The sequence below is a fragment of the Pristiophorus japonicus genome, chromosome 3 (genome assembly GCF_044704955.1).
Source record: "Pristiophorus japonicus isolate sPriJap1 chromosome 3, sPriJap1.hap1, whole genome shotgun sequence".
In the NCBI taxonomy this organism is placed as follows: domain Eukaryota; kingdom Metazoa; phylum Chordata; class Chondrichthyes; family Pristiophoridae; genus Pristiophorus; species Pristiophorus japonicus.
In genome coordinates this window covers 234,543,830-234,565,197 of record NC_091979.1, presented here as the reverse complement: position 1 = coordinate 234,565,197, position 21,368 = coordinate 234,543,830, and the positions used below count along the sequence as shown (strand labels likewise).

Here is a 21,368-nt window from a genome sequence, read left to right as displayed (position 1 = left end):
AGGAGGCTCGTGTGGAGCTTAAACACCAGCATGGACCTAGTTCTGTAAATTCTATGTAAGACAAACAATGGTTGAATAATGAAGCTGTGCAGATGGATAAATATTTGAGAATTTTGCTTAATTTGGGCGTCAAACTATTCTCGTGTAGAAAATGCAAGGTGTTGGGTAGAATCTACGATAGCATAGATATCATAATCTGGAGAAGAAGGAGTCTTGATGTGCCAAGTTTCCATTGCCTGATTCCTCTGGTTCCGGTGATTGAGCTAATTCTCTGACACCAGCCGCTGTTTGTGTACCCACAGCGTTTGATATGGTGCAGGATCCCATAACGGCCCTGGAGTGCCTCATCTCGTTGGGCTTTGAGCGGGTTCTCACCAGCGGATGCGACAGCACGGCTCTGGAGGGACTGCCGACAATCAGGCGCCTGGTAGAGCAGGTAAATTTATGGGTGCGCGTGGCGTTTTTGTTTAAACGAGTACGACTGAGCCACTTGAGATATTGGGACAATAAGAACATAAGAACATAAGAAATAGGAGCAGGAGTAGACCTTACGGCCCCTCGAGCTGCTCCGCCATTTAAAACTGTTGTATATGCAGACTATGGATGTACTCTCAGTGTAGTCACTGTGTGGTTGCATAAGATGGAGACTGGTTTACCTGATGTACTATCAATAAGGTTTACACTGTGTATATACATGCTGGCACCACGAGAGGGTGCAACTGGTGGAGACCGGGTGTTTCCTGCCCTGGTGGCAAGGCCCAGTATAAAAGGCTGCACACCATGCTTGTGCCTCACTCTGGAATTTGGCATAAAGGACCAAGGTCACTACAGTTTGAGTACAACACATTGCCTCGTGAAGTCATTCATAAGTACATTACAGACATAATAACTGGCGACGAGATTAAGGAATTTCACACGATCATGGCTACCTTTGGCACACGAAAAGACTTCGCAGAGGGTGATGATTGGGATGCCTTCACGGAAAGGCTTGAGCTATATTTCGTGGCAAACGACCTGGCAGGGGAGACGGACGCATTAGCGGAGAAACGCAAGGCTATACTGCTGACCAGTTGCGGGCCCGAGGTCTATCGCCTCATCAGGGACTTGCTGGCACCCACGAAGACCAAGGATAAGACATACGATGAGCTGACTGAACTAATTCGCGACCAACTAAAACCAAAAGAGAGCATCCTCACAGCCAGGCACAGATTCTACACTCACCGCAGACCTGAGGGCCAGGAGATTGCAAAATATGCAGCCGACCTCAGGAGACTTGCGGCACCGTGTGATTTTGGTACGCACCTCAACGAAGCTTGCGAGACATCTTTGGTGTAGGATTTGGCCTCAAGGGCCTCCTTCACAAGCTATTATTTGACAGTCAACCTGCAGAAGGCCATCAGCATCAGCCAGGCGTTCATGACCTCGACCTGCAGCACCAAGCAAATTATTCATCCTGTGGACTCAAACCCGGCAAGTACTGACACAGAATGGTGCCTTTCACAGACAAAACCGTAGAACGTGGCTCTGCCCAGGACAGAGAGCACAGACCTCAGGGTTCCAGAATTCACAGTCCGCCGAGGGGTGCTAATCGAGTAGGCTGGTGTTGCGGAGGAAACCATAGGGCTCACCAGTGTCAGTTTGCTGAGTACGTATGCAAAGCCTGTAACCCGAAGGGCCACCTCTAGCGTATGGTAAAAGAAAAAAAGAAATCTAGCAGAGGGGTCGGTAGATGACTTTGAATCCAGCGGGGAGTATGATGATTTGCCCAGAGAGCAGCTCAGCCCCAAGAAGAAGTGTATGGAGTGTATACCTGCATCACCGATTGTCCTCCAGTGAAGATGGAAATCGAGATAAACGGCGTTCCAGTCTTCATGGAAGTGAACACGGGAGCGAACAGTCAGTGATGAGCCAGGATGCCTTTGAGAGGCTATGGAACGAAAAACGACCCGAGCTGGTTTCAGTACAGGAAAAGTTGCACACCTACACCAAGGAGCTGATCCCAGTCCTTGGTAGTGCGGATGTAAGTGTAATCCATAATGGCGTGGTGCACAAGTTACCTCTGTGGTTTGTTGCAGGTGATGGTCCAAATCTACTCGGAAGAAGGTGGATGGAGACGATCCAGTGGAAATGGAAAGACCTCTTCACTCCAGCAATCGATGTCGCCCGTGCTCAGGGGCAGAACAAAACCTCACCTTTGCTTGGGCCAGGCACTAGAGAACAGACCAGTGCAGTACCTGAGGCACAGACCGTCCATCACGACTGCGTGGCAATGATCCGACCGGAACGACCTAAAAGCACCTTCCCGGCTCCAGTGGCAAGACTCCTGGGGAGGAAGATCGCATTCACAGGCACTCTTCCAGCTTGTGTGGCAGAATCATGGGAGAGAAGGATCAAGGCAGTTGACCTCAAGGACAGAGGCAAGATGGCATCCCTGATGCAGCGAGCGGAAGCATGGCTGAAAAAAAAGATGGCCGCGGCATATCACGAGGGACCAACACGTGGTGTCTAACAAAGGTTTTGACTGGGGTAAAGCCAGCAGGGTTCTCTTAAAGGAGACCTGCAACCAACTGAACTTAAAGAGACATTGTATGCATGTATGCATGGCAATCAATGTAACAAACCGATTAAGATGGTGAACAAAATGTTGCGAGATGTCGGGAATAGAGTGTTCCCAAAAGTAGCAAGCGAGCGATCCTGATACCCTGTCCCAGGTCTATTCCACGCTGCAGGCACCCGATGGCCATGGACCCCGAAACGAAAATGGCGCCAATACGCGCAGTCGGCCGCCGTTGCCCACCACCCGGGTGGAGACGGCACAGCCCCCCAGACCCAGTCGCTGCCTCGGCCATGTCCGGGAGCAAAAGGTCAGAACCAACGAGTTCCCCAAACGGGACCTGGAACAGCCAGGTTCCCAATACCGTTAGAGAGCAGGCTGAAGACTCTTCAGACCTCAAAGGAGGACAGGGAGGCCACACACACCTGTGGCTCTGCCCACCACTAGGCAACGGCAAAGGCCCTGAGTCCTGGCTAGGTGAATGAACCAAGCCCACCTCGCTATCAGGGGTCACGGCGCCGCCATCAGATGACTTAGGACCCCGTCTGGTTGTTCTGGAACTAGCGTCCTTGCCTACCTTTACTGCTACCTCAGTACTGACCATGACTGAACCATGAATGCAATCTACCCAATCTGGCGCACGACCGTAAAACGTAACGAATGTAAGTCACTGAATCAAGGTGTCACGATACAAACTGTAAAAAAAAAAATGTTTTCTTCCTTTCTTTGTACTTGCACTGTGTACAATCCAGTATATTAATGTAACGGGCATGATCTCGCTGGGGTGGGGGGGGAAGGAAGGGAGGGGAAATGGATGTATGTAGCCATGGACACACACATGGATCACACCCAGAACCCACTGGAACCTCCACTGCATCATCGAACCATTCAATCTGGTAACCACCACCCAACGTTGTGGCAAAAGGACTTGGGGGTTAACAGGGAGAGAGTCAAGCCAAAGCACAGTCAAGGTGCAAGGGCTATTGGCACTTAAGTTTGGGGCGAGCTAAGCCAGAGCACATAGTGCAAAGGTAATTGGCACAAAGGACTTGGGGGAGAGTGATGTTGTATATTCAGAGTATGGATGTACTCTCTGTGTAGTCACTGTGTGGTTGCATAAGATGGAGATTTGTTTTCCTCATGTAGTATCAATAAGGTTTACACTGTGTATATACATGCTGGCACCACTAGAGGGTGCAACTGGTGGAGACCGGGGGTTTCCTGCCCTGGTGGCAGGGCCTAGTATAAAAGGCTGCACATCATGCTTGTGCCTCACTCTGGATTTTGGAATAAAGGACCAAAGTCACTACAGTTTGAGTACAACACATTGCCTCGTGAAGTCATTCATAAGTACATTACAGACATAATAAATACGATTATGGATTCAGGTCCACTTATCCCCTTATCGGTTAAGAAACTGTCTATATCTGTCTTAAATCCATTCAGTGTCCCAGCTTCCACAGCTCTCTGAGGCAGCGAATTCCACAGATTTACAAACTCTGAGAAAATAAATTTCTCCTCATCTCAGTTTTAAATGGGCGGTCCCTTATTCTGATTATGCCCTCTAGTTCTAGTCTCCCCTATCAGTGGAACCATCCTCTCTGCATCCACCTTGTCAAGCCCCCTCATAATCTTATACGTTTCAATAAGATCACCTTTCATTCTTCTGAATTCCAATGAGTAGAGACCCAACCTACTCAACCTTTCCTCATAAGTCAACCCCCTCATCTCCGGAATCAACCTAGTGAACCTTCTCTGAACTGCCTCCAAAGCAAGTATATCCTTTCGTAAATATGGAAACCAAAACTACACGCAGTATTCCAGATGTGACCTCACCAATACCCTGTATAACTGTAGCAAGACTTCCCTGCTTTTATACTCCATCCCCTTTACAATAAAGGCCAAGATTCCATTGGCCTTCCTGATCACTTGCTGTACCTGCATACTATCCTTTTGTGTTTCATGCACAGGTGATCAAAAGCTTGGTCAAAGAGGTGGGTTTTAAGCAGTTAAAGGTTAAAGAGGCGGAGAGGTTTAGGGAAGAAATTCCAGAGGTTAGGGCCCAGGCACCTGAAGGCACGGCCACCAAGGGAGCAGCGATTAAAATCAGGAATGCACAAGAGGCCAGAATTGGAGTAGCGCAGACATCTCAGTGGATTGCGGGGCTGGAGGAGGTTACAGAGATCGGGAGGGGAGATGCCATGGAGGGATTTGAAAACAAGGATAAGAATTTGAAAATCGAGGCGTTGCTTAACCGGGAGCCAATGTAGGTCAGCCAGAACAGATGGTGATGTTTCCATTGATAGGGGAGATTAGAACTACAGGGCATAATCTTAGAATAAGGGGCCGCCCATTCAAAACTGAGATGAGGAGAATTTCTTCTCAGAGGGTTGTAAATCTGTGGAATTCTCTGACCCAGAGAGCTGTGGAAGCTGGGTCATTGAATATATTTAAGACAGAGAGTGACAGTTTCTTAACCGATAAGGGAATAAAGGGTTATGGGGAGCGGGCAGGGAAGTGGACCTGAGTCCATGATCAGATCAGCCATGATCTTATTCAATGGTGGAGCAGGCTCGAGGGGCCATGTAGCCTACTCCTGCTCCTATTTCTTATGTTCTTATGATAGGTGAATGTGATTTGGTGCGAGTTAGGATACTGGCAGCAGAGTTTTAGATGAGCACACGTTTACAGAGGATAGAACATGGAAGGCTGGCCAGGAGTGCATTGGAATAGTCAAGAGAGGGGTGAGGGATAAACCTGGTGATTACACTGGTATTGTCACTGGTGGGAAAACTACTATTGCTCATTTGGAGAAGCATGGGTTAATAAGGGACAGCCAGCACAGATTTGTTAAAGGCAAACCATGTCTGACTAACCTGATTGTGTTCCTTGATGAAGCAATTGAAAGGGTTGATGAGGGTAGTGCAGTAGATGTATATATGGATATTCAAAAGGCATTTGATAAAGTACCACATTACAGACTTATTCGGAAAATAGAAGTGCATGGTATTAAAGGGACAGTGGTAACTTGGGTACGTAATTGGCAACGGGATAGGAGGCAGAGAGTAGTAGTGAACGGATGCTTTTCTGAGGAAGTTACAGGCGAAGCAATGGAGGGATTTGAACACAAGGATTAGAATTTTAAAATCCAGTCGTTGCCGAACTGGGAGTCAATGTAGGTCAGCATGGGTGAACGGGACTTGGTGTGAGTTAGGACAGGGACAGCAGAATTTTACAGCATGCTAGAGGGTTGTTTTTTTTTTATTCGTTCCTGGGATGCCAGCATTTATTGTCCACCCCTAATTGCCCCTGAGAAGATGGTGGTGAGCCGCCATTCAAAGAGCAGTTAAAAATCAACCACAATGCTGTGGCCTGCAGTCACGTATAGGCCAGACTGGGTAAGTACAGCAGATTTCCGTCCCTAAAGGATATTAGTGACCCAGATGGGTCAGTTTTGTGGTCACCATTACTCAAAAGAACATAAGCAATAGGAGCAGGAGTAGGACATTCGGTCCCTTGAGCCTGCTCTGCCATTCAATAAGATCATGGCTGATCTTCTACCTCAACTCCACTTTCCTGCACTATCTCCATATCCCTTGATTCTCTTAATATTCAAAAATCTATCGACCTTTGTCTTGAAGACTGAGCCTCTGGGTAGAGAATTCCAAAGATTCACCACCCTCTGAGTGAAGAAATTTCTCCTCATCTCAATCCTAAATGGCCTACCCCTTATTCTGAGACTGTGACACCTGGTTCCAGACTCCCCAGCCAGAGAAAACATCCTCCCTGCATCTACCCTGTCAAGCCCTGTAAGAATTTTGTATGCTTCAATGACATCACTTTTCATTCTTCTAAACTCTAGAGAATATAGGCCTAGTCTACTCAATCTCTCCTCATAGGACAATCCCCCCATCCCAAGAATCAGTCTGGTAAACCTTTGTTGCACTCCCTCAATGACAAGTATATCCTTCCTTAGGTAAGACCAAAACTGTACACAATATTCCAGGTGTGGTCTCACCAGGGCCCTATATCATTGCAGTAAGACATCTTTACTCTTATACTCAAATCCTCTTACAATAAAAGCCAACATACCATTTGCTTCCTTAATTGCTTGCTGTACCTGCATGTTAACTTTCAGTGATTCATGTACAAGATCACCAAGGTCCCTCTGAACACCAACATTTCCCAATCTCTCACCATTTAAAAAATACTCTGCTTTTCTAATTTTCCTACCAAAGTGGATAACTTCGCATGTCTCCAAATTATATTCCATTTGACATGTTTTTGCCTACTCACTTAACCTGATTATATCCCCTTGAAGTCTCTTTGCATCCTCCTCACAACTTACATTCCCACCTATCTTTGTATCATCAGCAAACTTGGATACATTACATTTGGTCCCCTCATCCAAATCATTGATATAGATTGTGAATAGCTGAGGCCCAAGCACTGATCCTTGCGGTACCCCACTAGTTACAGCCCGCCAACCCGAAAACAACCTGTTTATTCCTACTCTCTGTTTTCCGTCTGTTAACCAATCCTCACTCCGTGCTAATATATTACCCCTAATCCCATGAGCCCTAATTTTGTTTAATGATTTCTTGTGTGGCACCTTATCAAATGCAATCTGAAAACTAGCCTTCTGATACTAGCTTTTTAATTCCAGATTTTTATTTAATGAATGATCTGGAGATGTGAGTTCAAATCCCACCAGTTACCATCTCCAGATCATTAGTCCAGGCCTCTGGATTACTAGTCCAGTAACATAACCACCGTGCTATTGTACCCCGCTAGAGGGCTGTGCCCTGTACTTTTACTTCATTCCCGCCTCCCCAATTTCATCCTCAATATTGACATTGTTTCTGGCTCAACCACTAATCCTGGGAGTGAATTCCACAACCTCGCAGCTCTCGCTGCGTGAAGCTGTTACTCCTACCCATTGTTCTAAACCTGTCCTCCAGTTCTGGATGAGCAGAAATTTTCTCCAATTAAATATTGGGAAGACCAAAGCCATTGTCTTTGGTCCCCGCCACAAACTCCGTTCCCTAGCCACCGATTCCATCCCTCTCCCTGGCATCTATCTGAGGCTGAACCTGACTGTTCGCGACCTTGCTGTCATAGTTGACCCTGAAATGAGCTTCCGGCCATATATCCGCAGCATAACTAAAACCGCCTATTACCACTTCCGTAACATCGCCCTCCTCCTCCCCTGCCTCAGCTCATCTGCTGCTAAAAACCTCATCCATGCCTTTGTTACCGCTAGACATCGTTTCTGGCTCAACCATTGACTCTGGGAGTGAATTCCACAACCTCGCAGCTCTCTCTGTATGCAGCTGTTCCTCTTACTCATTGTTCTAAATCTGTTATGTTGTGTCTTGTGTAAACAGTAGTAACTCATCATAATCTTAGGCGGTCCCTCGAAATCGAGGAAGACTTGCTTCCACTCTAAAAGTGACATCTCAAGTGACTACAGTCCAATGCGGGAATTACAGTCTCTGTCACAGGTGGGACAGACAGTGGTTGAAGGAAATGGTGGATGTGGAGCCTGGTTTTTCGCTCCTTCCGCTGCCTGCACTTGTTTTTTGCATACTCTCGGTGACGAGACTCGAGGTGCTCATCGCCCTCCCAGCTGCACTTTCTCCACTTAGAGCGGTCTTTGGCCAGGGATTCCCAGGTGTCGGTGGGGATATTGCACTTTATCAAGGAGGCTTTGAAGGTGTCCTTGAAATGTTTCCTCTGCCCACCTGGGGCTCGCTTGTCGTGTAGGAGTTCTGAGTAGAGCGCTTGCTTTGGGAGTCTTGTGTCGGGCATGCGGACAGTGTGGCCTAAAGTAGTAACTAAACTCCTGCAGTAATCCTCTCCGTTCAGCCTCTAATATTGCTCCCTATTTTTGTTTCCATTTGCATTATTCAGGCGAAGCGAAGAATTATTGTCGTGCCAGGTAACCCACTTTTCTGTCGTCTTTTCAATTATTTTGCGATTTCAAACTTTTTTTTATTGCTGTGTGGAGGCTGGAATCTGGAGGGGTGTAACAGATTGTTGTAGAAAAGGATTATGCCAAAAATGGAATATTATTGTCTGTGATCTATCATGTTTTGACCTTTATCTTTTATCCCACTCCAGAGACTTGAGCACAAAAATCCAGACTGACATTCCAGTGCAGTACTGAGGGAGCGCTGCACTGTCAGAGATGCCGTCTTTTGGATGAGACGTTAAACCTGAGGCCCCGTCTGCTCTCTCAGCTGGACGTAAAAGATCCCATGGCACTATTTTGAAGAAGAGCAGGGGAGTTATCCCCGGTGTCCTGGGGCCAATATTTATCCCTTAATCAACATAACAAAAACAGATTATTTGGTCATTATCACATTGCTGTTTGTGGGAGCTTGCTGTGCGCAAATTAGCTGTCATATTTCCAACATTACATAAGAACATAAGAAATAGGAGCAGACGTAGGCCATCTAGCCCCTCGGGCCTGCTCCGCCATTCAATAAGATCATGGCTGATCTGATCCTGGCCTCATATCCACTTTCCTGCCCTCTCCCCATAACCCTTGACTCCCTTATCTCTCAAAAATCCTTCTTATCTCCACCTTAAATATATTCAATGACCCAGCCTCCACAGCTCTCTGGGGCAGAGAATTCCAAAGACTCACGACCTTCTGAGAGAAGAAATTCCTCCTCATTTCCGTTTTAAATGGGCAACCCCTTATTCTGAAACTATGCCCCTGAGTTCTAGATTCCCTCACGAGGGGAAATATCCTCTCTGCATCTACCCTGTTGAGCCCCCTCAGAATATTATATGCTTCAATAAGATCACCTATAAGATTATAAGAGTACTTTTGGGACTCTTTGGGACGTCCTGAGGTCGTGAATCGAGCTAGAAAAATGCACGTTTTTTTCCTTTTAACCATATGTACACCGTTTGTTTTTGTGTGTTGCTTAGGGGGTGGAATAACGGAGAGAAATGTGCAGCGGATTCTGGAAGGTTGCGGTGCCCGGGAGTTTCACTGCTCTGCCCGATCCTCTCGAGACTCTTTGATGAAATTTAGGTAGGATAAATGGAATGATTGACTTGGGAGAGGTAGCGACGGGTGTGTGAAGGGGAAAAGATCATCTCCATCAACCTCATACAAATGCTTAGCAAGAGCTCAAACAATCACTGACCACTAGCCCGATAATTTTGCCCAATAAGCCACAGTCTAATTACGTACCTGCTGGCCTGATCCCTGAACAGTACTCTATTGTTCCCAATCTGTTAACTCCAATATGTGTGCGCACTAGGTCTATGCAGCAGAGCTGATCTCCAGTCGTCTTGGTTAATCCTTGCCACTGGACCAAGCTCTGTCAAGCCTGTGTGGTGGCTGGTGTGCTATGGCCACCACACATTTAAAAAAAATTCATGCTCAGGCATCTTTCACCCTTCAATATGTAGTTTGGGACCTGGAATATTAGGCCCTTCATTGAAACACCTCTGAACTCATCCCTTTTTGGTGTGGAAGCAAGTCATCCTCGACACGAGGGACTGCCTATGATGGATGATGATCTCTAAGTGTCTGGTTTTTGCAGCTTGTTCCCAAACTAAACTTGAAAGCTCAGCTTCTACAGCAAAAGCCAGCATAAGATCAACAGCAACAATCACCTGTATTTATATAGCGCCTTTAACATAGTGAAACGTCCCAAGGCGCTTCACAGGAGTATTATGAGGCAAGAAATTTGACACCGAGCCACATATGGAGAAATCAGCACAGGTGACCAAAAGCTTAGTCAAAGAGGAAGGTTTTAAGGAGCATCTTAAAGGAGGAAAGAGAGGTAGAGAGGCGGAGAGGTTTAGGCAGGGAGTTCCAGAACTTGGGGCCTCGGCAACAGAAGGCACGGCCACCAATGGTTGAGCGATTATAATCAGGGATACTCAAGAGGGCAGAATTAGAGGAGCACAGACATCTCTTGCGGGGGTTGTGAATCTGAAGGAGATTACAGAGATAGAGAGGGGCAAGGCCATGGAGGGATTTGAAAACAAGGATGAGAATTTTGAAATCAAGGCATTGCTTAACCGGAAGCCAATCTCGGTCAGCGAGCATAGGGGGTGATGGGTGAGCGGGACTTGGTGCCTGTTAGGACACGGGCAGCCGAGTTTTGGATGACCTCAAGTTTAAGTAGGGTAGGATGTTGGAAGCCAGCCAGGAATGCGTTGGAATAGTCAAGTCTAGAGGTAACAAAGGCATGGATGAGGATTTCAGCAGCAGATGAGGCAAGGGCGAAGACGGGCGATGTTACGGAGGTGGATATAGGCAGTCTTAGTTATACTGCGAATATGTGGTTGAAAGCTCAAATATGACACCAAGGTTGTGAACAGTATGGTTCAGCCTCAGACAGATGTTGGAGAGAGGGATGGAGTCAGTGGCTAGGGAATGGAATTTGTGGTGGGGACTGAAGACAATGGCTTTGGTCTTCCCAATATTTAATTGGAGATCATTTCTGCTCATCCAGAACTGGATGTCGGACAAACAGTTTGACAATTTAGAGACCATAAAAGGGGCAAGAGAAGTGGTGGTGAGGTAGAGCTGGGTGTTATCAGTGTACATGTGGAAACTGATGCTGTGTTTTCAGATGATGTTGCCAAGGAGCAACATGTAGATGAGAAATAGATCCTTGGGGGACACCAGAGGTAACGATGCAGGGGCGGGAAGAGAAACCATTGCAGGTGTTTCTCTGGCTACGATTAGATAGATAAGAATGGAACCAGGCGAGCGCAGTCCCACCCAGCTGGACGATGGTGGAGAGGCGTTGGAAAAGGATAGAGTGGTCAACCGTGTCAAAGGCTGCAGACAAGTCAAGAAGTTCGAGGAGGGATACTTTGATCATAAGAATATAAGATATAGGAACAGGAGTAGACCATTTGGCACCCATGAGCCTGCTCCGCCATTCAGTAAGATCATGGCTGATCTTCTACCTCAACTCCACTTTCCCGCTCAATCACCACATCTCTTGGTTCCCTTAGTATCCAAAAATCTATTGATCTCAGCCTTGAATATACTCAATGACTGAGCATCCACAGCCCTCTGGGGTAGAGAATTCCAAAGATTCACAACCTTCTGAGTGAAGAAATCTCTCCTCATCTCAGTCTTAAATGGCTGATCCCTTATTCTGAGACTGTGAATCCCTAGTTCGAGACTTCCCAGCCAGAGGAAACACCCTCCCAGCATCTACCCTGCCAAGCTCTGTAACAATTTTATGTTTCAATTAGATCACCACTGATTCTTCTAAATTCTAGGGAATATAGGCCTAGTCTACTCAATCTCTCCTCATATGACAATTCACCCCCCCCCGCCACCCCAGGAATCAGTCTGGCGAACCTTTCTTGCACTCCTTCTAAGACAAGTATATCCTTCCTAAGGTAAGGAGACCAAAGCTGTACACAGTACTCCAGGTGTGGTCTCACCAAGGCCCTGTACAATTGTAGTAAGACTTGGGGCCGAAATTGCCTCTCTCCTTAAGACCGGCGACTTTTCGTGGAATGGCGACTGCTAGCCTAATTGCCCTTCCGAGTTCTCCCGGCGGTGCCCCGACCCCCCCCATTCCCCACCGCTCCACTGCTGCCGATCCGTGGTAAGCGCGGCATCACCGTGCGCACCACCGATCTCCGACGGCGACATTCCCCTGGGAAAAGCTTTGACCCGCCCGGCGGTGCCAAAACCTGTTTTTCCCCAATGGTCCAGTGAGGCTGTGGCCTTCTGCAATGGTGGAGTGGCTTCCTTTAAAGGGGAGGGCGCACTGCCACGGCCGCCATGTTTTTTTTGGCGGCTGACAATTATGCCCCCCAGGTTCGGCCGGGCTGCCAACAAGCACCCCCTCTTGGGTGCCAGCCTGCTGGCCCAGCCGAAACTCTCACTGGTGGACCAAAGTTTTTTAAATCGTGGAGGCTGTCCCCTTTAAGTGAGGGCCGTTGTGACGCGGCGCCGTGATGACGTCATTGCGGTGGTCACTCCGCACCGTCCCCAACTTCCGCCCCTTGTGTACTCACCGCCCTGTATCCGCCCCTCTCGTGTACTCATCGCCCCGTATCCGCCCCTCTCGTGTACTCACCACGCCCCTCTCGTGTACTCATCGTCCCGTATCTGCCCCTCTCGTGTACTCACCGCCCTATATCCGCCCCCTCGTGTACACACCGCCCTGTATCCGCCCCTCTCGTGTACTCACCGCCCCGTATCTGCCCCTCTCGTGTACTCATCGTCCCGTATCTGCCCCTCTCGTGTACTCACCGCCCTATATCCGCCCCCTCGTGTACACACCGCCCTGTATCCGCCCCTCTCGTGTACTCACTGCCCTGTATCCGCCCCTCTCCTGTACTTACCGCCCCGTATCCGCCCCTCTCCTGTACTCACCACCCCGTATCCGCCCCTCTCCTGTACTCACCACCCCGTATCCGCCCCTCTCGTGTATTCACCGCCCCGTATCCGCCCCTCTCGTGTACTCACCGCCCTATATCCGCCCCCTCGTGTACACACCGTCCTGTATCCGCCCCTCTCGTGTACTCATCGCCCCGTATCCGCCCCTCTCGTGTACTCACCGCGCCCCTCTCGTGTACTCACCGCCCCGTATCCGCCCCTCTCGTGTTCTCACCGCCCTATATCTGCCCCCTCGTGTACACACCGTCCTGTATCCGCCCCTCTCCTGTACTCACCGCCCCGTATCCGCCCCTGTCATGTAGTCACTGCCCTATATCCGCCCCCTCGTGCACTCATCGCCCTGTATCCGCCCCTCTCCTGTACTTACCGCCCCGTATCCGCCCCTGTCATGTAGTCACTGCCCTATATCCGCCCCCTCGTGCACTCATCGCCCTGTATCCGCCCCTCTCCTGTACTTACCGCCCCGTATCCGCCCCTCTCCTGTACTCACCGCCCCGTATCTGTCCCTCTCGTGTAGTCAATGCCCCATATCCGCCCCTCTCGTGTGGTCACTGCCCCGTATCCGTCCATCTCGTGTAGTCACCGGCCTGTATCCGCCCCTCTCGTGTACTCACCGCCCTGTATTCGCCCCTCTCGTGTACTCACCGCCCCCATTAAGAGTGACTTCTGGATCCAAGTAAAAAAAAACAAAGAGCGGAATTTCGCTCAAGAGGAGACCTGAACTGCAGCTGCGGTAAAAACCATTCAAACGAGGTGCGGGGGGCAATTTCGGCCCCCTTTACTCTTATACTACAACCCCCTTGCAATAAAAGCTAATTAAACACATCACAAGGACACTTTTATTTGCCGTACACAGGCAGGGTCTGATGTGAAAATGGCCAACTAGCAATGGTCAATATTCTAATACTCCGAGCGGAGGTGGGATGATACCTGTGTGTTTCTCCTTTTCTCATTAGAAACTGCTGTGTCTCCATGGGTGCGTCTCTCACTCCGCCAGAGTACAGTGTGAAAGTGGCAGATGTCTGCAAGATAAGAGCATTGATTTGTATTGCCAAGGACACTGTATAAATACCGAGAATATTGCAATTGGGAAAAACAGGGAATATATACTGCCGCAAGGAAGATACACAGAAGCATTTATCTGATCGAATACGGGTCTAATCGGTTCAAAAACTGTGACTTTTTTACGACCTGGGAGAGGAACAAATAAGAGGTTTGGATTGAACACAACTCATGAAAGAGGGAATCTTGTGCCCCAGGAACCTTTCTACATCACTTTTGCATGTCACAAAAAATTGGCTCTGTTTTCAAAGCTGTGTAACTGGAAGCCATTGTCTGGTCGTAGGAAGACGGAGCTCTACTTACACACTCAAAACGCAAGAGGGGTGCGATCTACCGCCAGAGATCGCAGCTTACCTTTAGAGCAATTGAAGATTGTTGATTAGATTCCACAGTTTCTTTCTTCCCTACCAGTGTTCTCCCTTTCCCTTCCCCTCCCCTCCCCCTCCTCTCCCCTCCCCTCCTCCCTCTCCTTGCCTTCCCCTCCTCTCCCGCCCCTTCCTTTCCCTCCCCTCCCCTCCCCCTCCTCTCCCCTCCGCTCCCCCTCTCCTCTCCTTCCCTCCCCACCCCTTCCCTCCGCTCTTCTTCTCTCCGCTCCCCTCCCATTCCTTCCCCTTCTCTCTCCTTCCCTCTCCCCTTCCCTCCTATTTTCTTCCCTTCCCTCCCCTCCCCTCCTCGCCCATCCTTTCCACTTACCTCCCCTCCCTTCCCTCTTCTCTCCCACCCCTCCCCTCCCCTCCCCTCCCCATGTTTGAGTCCTTGCCGGGGTACAGTTCCATAGTCACCCTCTGGTATCTGTCTCAGGTGGCCATTCTTCACGTTGACCCATGTACGGGGGAGGGGTGCGTCACTGTAGTGCTCAATTCTACCCTCATCCGGCATCGCCGATCAGGGAACTTGGCCAGGGATCAGCTGCAGCACTCCTCCTCCCGCCCCAGCTGAAGTCAGCAAACTCAATGTAGGCTAGGGACCGTAGCTGGGGCTTGTCCTGCGTGACTGCGTTACTCACTGGATAAAATCAGTGAGCCATCAGGGAAGCATTGTTATCATGGCGAGCCCTGGTTCATATCCACTCGATCCTGAAGGACCCCGGGTAAATTGATAGCTTTCATCAGAACATAAGACTTATGATCAGGAGTAGGCTATATGGCCCTTCAAGCCTTCTCTGCCATTCAATATGATCATGGCTGATCTTCGCCCTCAAAACCACTTTCCGCCCGATCTCCATATCCCTTGATTCCTCTAGAATCCAAAAATTTATCGATCTCAGCCTTGAATATACTCAACGACTGAGCAACCACAGCCATTTGGGGCAGAGAATTCCACAGATTCACAACCCTCTGAGTGAAGAAATTCCTCCTCATCTCAGTCTTAAATGGCCGACCCCTTATCCTGAGACTATGTCCCCTAGTTCTAAACTCTCCAGCCAGGGGGAGACAGCCTCTCAGCATCCACCCTGTCAAGCCCCCTCAGAATTTTATATGTTTCAATGAGATCACATCTCATTCTTCTAAACTCCAGAGAGAGTATTAGCTCAATCTACTCAATGCCTCCTCATAGGATAACCCTCTCCTCCCAGGAATCAATCTAGTGAACCTTTGCTAATTATTTTTTTATTGTTCATGAGATGTGGACATTGCTGACAAGACCAGCGTTTATTGCCCATCCCTAATTGCCCTTGAGAAGGGGAGGGGAGGGGGGCTGGGCCGCCAGAGGTGGGGCTGAGGCCGGGTTGCGGGGGGGGAGTGGGGTGACGGGGGAGGCCGGGGGGAGGTCGGGCCGAGACCAGGGGGAGGTCGGGCCGAGGCCGGGGGGATGTTGGGCCAAGCCCGGAGGTCGGGGGAGTCCGGATTTCGGAACATTTTTCGGGCGACCCCACCACGGATCGGTCCGTATTCCGGAACTCCGGATTTTGGACGTCGCACCTGTATATAAATATCGGCCCGGAACTTGCGGTTGGTAATCACAGCGAACAAACGGCTGATTGCCCCTTCAGGATGTAGTGCATCTAACCCGCGGAAACCCTGAGTCACTCACTGCTCCGACACTGTCCCCCTCCAAAGCCAGCAATCATTGTAATCAGGGAAAGTCAGTGAAACTGATGCAAACTTGGGCTTTTCCATGGTAATATTGCTGTTAAATACCCCATTAAAAGTTAGACCTTGTTGGATTGGGTGTAACTGGGGTTTTAACTGCGTATTGATTGCTAAACAAATATTATGTACCCTGAAAAACATATTTTAATTTTGTGGAGTGTCAAATTTCCCCATTTTAATAAAAATTACAATTTTTAAGAAACTTTGGAAAAAAAATTGTATTTTTTTAAAAGTTTGTTCCTCTTTATTTCAGGTTTGCCTTTTCCCCATGTGAGAGAGAGCCCCACTCTTTCTTTTGCTCTCTAACAGTTTTTTAAAAATGGAGATAAAAGCAGCTTTTCACTTCCTGGTTCCCAGTCTGTGAGAATTCTGCCTTGTGATTGGCTGCTCAGACAGCTTGTTGACGTCACCGCAGCTCGCGTTCGGGATTCCCCATTAACTTGCGTTGATTTCAATTGCGCGTCGGAAAAGTCGAACTTCCCGCCACAGAGATAGCGCGATCTTTGTGGGACACTTACTTCGGAGCCAGCGGCGAAAGCCTTTGCTTCGTAGCTGACCGCAAATTACGGACCATTATATGACACAGCACAGAAGGAGGCCATTTGGCCCATCGTGTCTGTGCCAGCTCTCTGGTAGAGCTGTTAAATTAATCCCACTCCCCTGCCCTTTCCCCATAGCCCTGCAATTTTTTTTCCTTTCAAATATTTATCCAATTCTCTTTTGAAAGTTACTATTGAATCTGCTTCCACCGCCCTTTCAGGCAGCGCATTCCAGATCACAACAACTCGCTGTGTAAAAATAATGTTTTCTCATCTCCCCCTCTGGTTCTTTTGCCAATCACCTTAAATCTGTGTCCTCTGGTTACCGACCCTCCTGCCACTGGAAACAGTTTATCCCCATCTACTCTATCAAAACCGTGTGTGATCTTGAACACCTCTCTCAAATCTCCTCTTAAACTTTTCGAAGGAGAGCAACCCCAGCTTCTCCAGTCTCTTCACATAACAGAAGTCCCTCATCCCTGGTACCATTCTAGTAACTGAGCGTTAAGGGAGTAAAGGATTATGGGGAGCAGGCAGGGAAGTGGAGCTGAGTCCATGATCAGATCAGCCATGATCTTATTGAATGGCGGAGCAGGCTCGAGGGGCCAGATGGCCTACTCCTGCTTCTATTTCTTATGTTCTTATGTTTAACTGTCCTCTGTACCCTCTCTAAGCACTTGATATCCTTCCTAAAGTGTGGTGCCCAGAATTGAACACAATACTCCAGCTGAGGCCTAACCAGTGATTTACAATGGTTTAGCATAACTTTCTTGCTTTTTTACACTATGCCTCTATTAATAAAGCCAAAGATCCCATATGCTATTTTAAAAGCCCTCTCAACTTGTCCTGCCACCCTCAAAGATTTGTGTATGTACACCTCTAGGTCTCTCTCTTCCTGCACCCCACTTTAAAATTGTACCATTTAGTTCAGATTGCCTCCCCCTCATCTTCCTACCAAAATGTGTTGTACCTCACAGTGCAAAACATGATCAAAAAAGGTTGGTAGGTAGATGGGCTTCATCACAAGTACTACTGGCTTGGTACAGAATGGTGGTCAGGTCTCATTGTGAATATTGGGGCTCGACCTGGCATCATCGGAACGGAGAGGACCGAACTAAAACTTGTCCTCTGGCCTCATCGGAATAAATCGGGGGAGCTACAGGCGCTAATCAGGCTCCAGACACTGCTGCCCATTAATCCCAGCTCCGAGGCAAATCCAGGGAGGGTTGGGGATGGGTGCGATCGGACAGAGGGAGGTGGTAAAACAGTGCCCCCCCCTGCAGTTTTTTGTGAATCCAGGAGGAGGCGCTCCTGCTCCTTCCAACTCCGCAAAATACCAACGTTTGCAAAGACCTTGGGCCTTTTTCAGAAGAAAGACTTGCATTTCTGTAGCGCCTTTCACAATCACCGGACGTCCCAAAGCATTTCACAGACAATGAAGTACTTTTGGAGTATAGTCGCTGTTGTAATGTGGGATGTTTTAATGATCTGCTTCCCAGTGGTCCCTTTAAAGATCACAATCTCCGACTGGGGCAAACCAATTTCTTACCAATCCGGGCCTGAAATATTGACACAAGGCTCCTGCGCGCATTTCAGACGGTTACCGGGGGACGGCAAAAAATTTAGCAGTTGCCCGATTGGATGTGTACAGATTAGATGGGAGCCTCCGCCCTGCGAAATTGGTGATTATTGCGTCTGTTTTAGGCCCATGTTTAGACCCTATCGTGTTGAGTTTGTGTTGACCCACTTTAGCAAGGATAGACTGGCCTTGGAGAAAGTCCAGCTTCGATTCACTCAGGATGAAGAGGGTCAGCTGCGTGACTGGTTAAACCTGGGGTTGCATTCTTTGGAGCTGAGGATGCCAATCCGATGTTGAGGCGTTTAGAAGGGTGAATAGAGAATAACTGCTCCCCGTCAGGAGAGGAATGTAGGACTAGAGAACATAATCCTGGAATCCAAACGAAACCAGGTAAAAACAAAGGTGTTTCCACTTGTGGGCAAGTCCAATACTAGGGGGCCATAAATATAAGATAGTCACGAATAAATCCAGTAAGGAATTCAGGAGAAACTTCTTTACCCAGAGAATGTGGAACTTGCTACCACAGGGAATAGTTGAGGCGAATAGCATAGCCTCATTTAAGGGAAGCTAGATAACCATATGAGGGAGAAAGGAATAGAAGGAAATGTTGACTGGGGGGGGTGCGGGGGGATGAAGTAAATAGTGGGAGGGGGCTCTTCTGGAATAAAAATGCTGGCATAGACCAGTTGGGCCGAATGACCAGTTTCTGTGATGTAAATTCAAATGTAAATCCACAAAAAATGTTCTTCACGCAAGAGCGATAGGATTGTGGAACACACTGCCCCAGAGGGCAAATTGATGCAGAATTAATTAAGGTGTTTAAAAGATAGACAGATACTTAATTGGGAAATAAGTACGTAAAGGTATGGGGTATAGAGAAAAGATGCGGGATTGCGGTTCAGAAGGTAAGAGTGGCCACAGGGTTGCCAACTGTGGTTGGCTGTTTTCATGAAGGTTTCATCAGATCATCTTCCTGCCTTCACCCGCCCCCGCCCAGTCAAACAGCCTTTTTCCTCCCCATCTCCAATCTTTTTATAACTAATAAACAAAAGCATTCAAAGAAAATTATAAAAACACACAATTATCTTTTAATGCCTCTATGATTTTTTTTACCTGCCTTGGCCGCAGCAGTGAACAGGAGATTAGGTTTAATTTCCGGAGACTCCAGGACAACCCTGGAGGGTTGGAAACCCTTGGCTGACGTGGCTAACAAAATGGCGGGGCAGGTTCAATGGGATGAGTGACCCACTCTTGTTCCTATGTTCATGTGGAGCTGTCAGCGAACTGCCACCAGTAATCCAGATCCTCAGATTGGAGACTGGTAAGGTATGTGTAATGTATTTGCTTCATGGGTTCTTTGCTTAAGAATTCATAGCAACACATTGCTAATAAACCAACTAGTTCTTAATAGCAAACGGTTTAACAGTCAAACTACACATTACCAGTTCATCCACCAGGCTCACAACCACCTGCCTCATCGTAGATCCCCCAAACCCAACTGGCTGGGGTTTTATTGAGTCTTGTGAACATCACGTGTGCCACTCCCTACTCAACTATTTTGAGTTAAACCTGTAAAAACATAAATCATTAAATCAAATGCCCCCTGGCTAAAAGGGGGTGGGGGGGGGGCACTAAAATCGACAAACTTAAACAAATTAAACTTTAGACATGTGGTTCAAATTAAAATTTGGTTGCCGGGGGTGATGATGCACACCAGTCCCACCTCTCACGGAAGGACACCGTGTACTCCATCTCCAGGGACACCCTGGCTCGGATGTAACCGCGGAAGGGAGGCAGGCAGTCGGGCTGAACGACCCCCTTCAACAGCTCTACAACTATTTTGAGTTGTATCAGCAATCAAATGCCTCCTGATTAAATTTGGGGGAGGGGCACACTCCAAAAATTTTTCAAGTGCCCCCTTGTTTTTCTTGGGGGGGGGGCGCAGAAAAACAAATTATACAAGTGCCCCCTGGCTAAAAGTGGGGGGGGGGGGGCACTAAAACCGACAACTTAAGCAAATTAAACTTTAGACATGAAAATCAAATTAAAATTTGGTTGCCGGGAGTGATGATGCACTCCAGTCCCTCCGGCGCACACCTCTCGCAGAAAGCCGCGAGCGTACCGGTGGACATCGTGTATACCATCTCCAGGGTCACCCTCGTTTGGATGTAACTGGAAGAGAGGCAGGCAGTCGGGCTGAACGACCCCCTTAAACAGCTCTACAACTATTTTGTTGCAATCAGAAAATCAAGTGCCCCTTTTTTTTTGAAGCCACTAAAACACAAATTATACAAGTGCCCCCTGGCTAAAAGGTGGGGGTGGGGGGAGGGGGCACTAAAACCAACACAATAAACAAATTAAGTTTTAGACATTAAAATCAATTTAAAATTTGGTTGCTGGGGTTGATGATGCACTCCAGTCCCTCCGGCGCCCAACTCTCGCAGAAGGTCGCGAGCGTACCGGTGGACACCGCGTGCTCCATCTCTAGCGACACTCTAGCTCGAATGTAACCGCGGAAGAGAGGCAGGCAGTCGGGCTGAATGACCCTCTCGGCCGCTCGCTGCTTGGACTGGCCGATGGCCCCCCTGGCCATGCCCAGGATCAGTCCTACGAGGAGGCCCTCGGACCTGCCCGCTCCCCTCCGCACAGGGTGCCCAAAGCTCAGGAGTGTGGGACTGAACTGCAACCAGAATTTGAGGAGCAGCCCCTTCAAATATTAGAACAGGAGCTGCAATCTCGCACATTCCATAAAAACAGGGAGCACGGACTCTTCCAGACCGCAGAAATTGCAGATGGCCTGGGAGCCCGTGAACTGACTTAAAAACTTATTGCACGGCACTGCACTGTGCACCAATCTCCAGGCCGAGACCCAATAAATAGTGGGAGGACTCCCGCGTAGAGTGCACTACATTGTGGACCCCCGCCTCCTCCGGACGGCAAGATGTTGTGCCATGGCGTGTCCAGACGGCAGACGAGGATGCCAAGGTGGAGAGTGTGCAGGAGCAGCCCGTACAGGAAAGGCACGGAAGGGATTTCCCCGAGGCGGCTCAAGTTGTGAAGCGCCGGCTCCCAAGGGAGGTTTCGGGGCTTGGCGCCGGTGAGGAATTCCGTCCGGACGGGGGTCTGTTCAGACGGG

General features: G+C 48.7%; 1 protein-coding gene across 4 annotated transcripts in view; it reads left to right on the top strand.

Moving 5' to 3' along the window:
* cutc (cutC copper transporter homolog (E. coli)) overlaps positions 1 to 15,720 on the top strand; it is a 47,071-nt gene extending 31,351 nt beyond the window's left edge. For 3 of the 4 annotated variants that reach the window (XM_070876421.1, XM_070876420.1, XM_070876418.1), the window contains exons 6-9: positions 303 to 436; positions 8,468 to 8,495; positions 9,497 to 9,602; positions 13,916 to 15,720. In XM_070876421.1, the coding sequence (XP_070732522.1) occupies positions 303 to 436; positions 8,468 to 8,495; positions 9,497 to 9,602; positions 13,916 to 14,027 (380 nt within the window). In that variant the 3' untranslated portion in view covers positions 14,028 to 15,720. Of the gene's footprint in view, positions 1 to 302; positions 437 to 2,075; positions 3,316 to 8,467; positions 8,496 to 9,496; positions 9,603 to 13,915 lie in introns of those variants that run through there. The other variant, XM_070876419.1, reaches the window with a different exon arrangement.
* Positions 15,721 to 21,368: the final 5,648 nt, after the last annotated feature.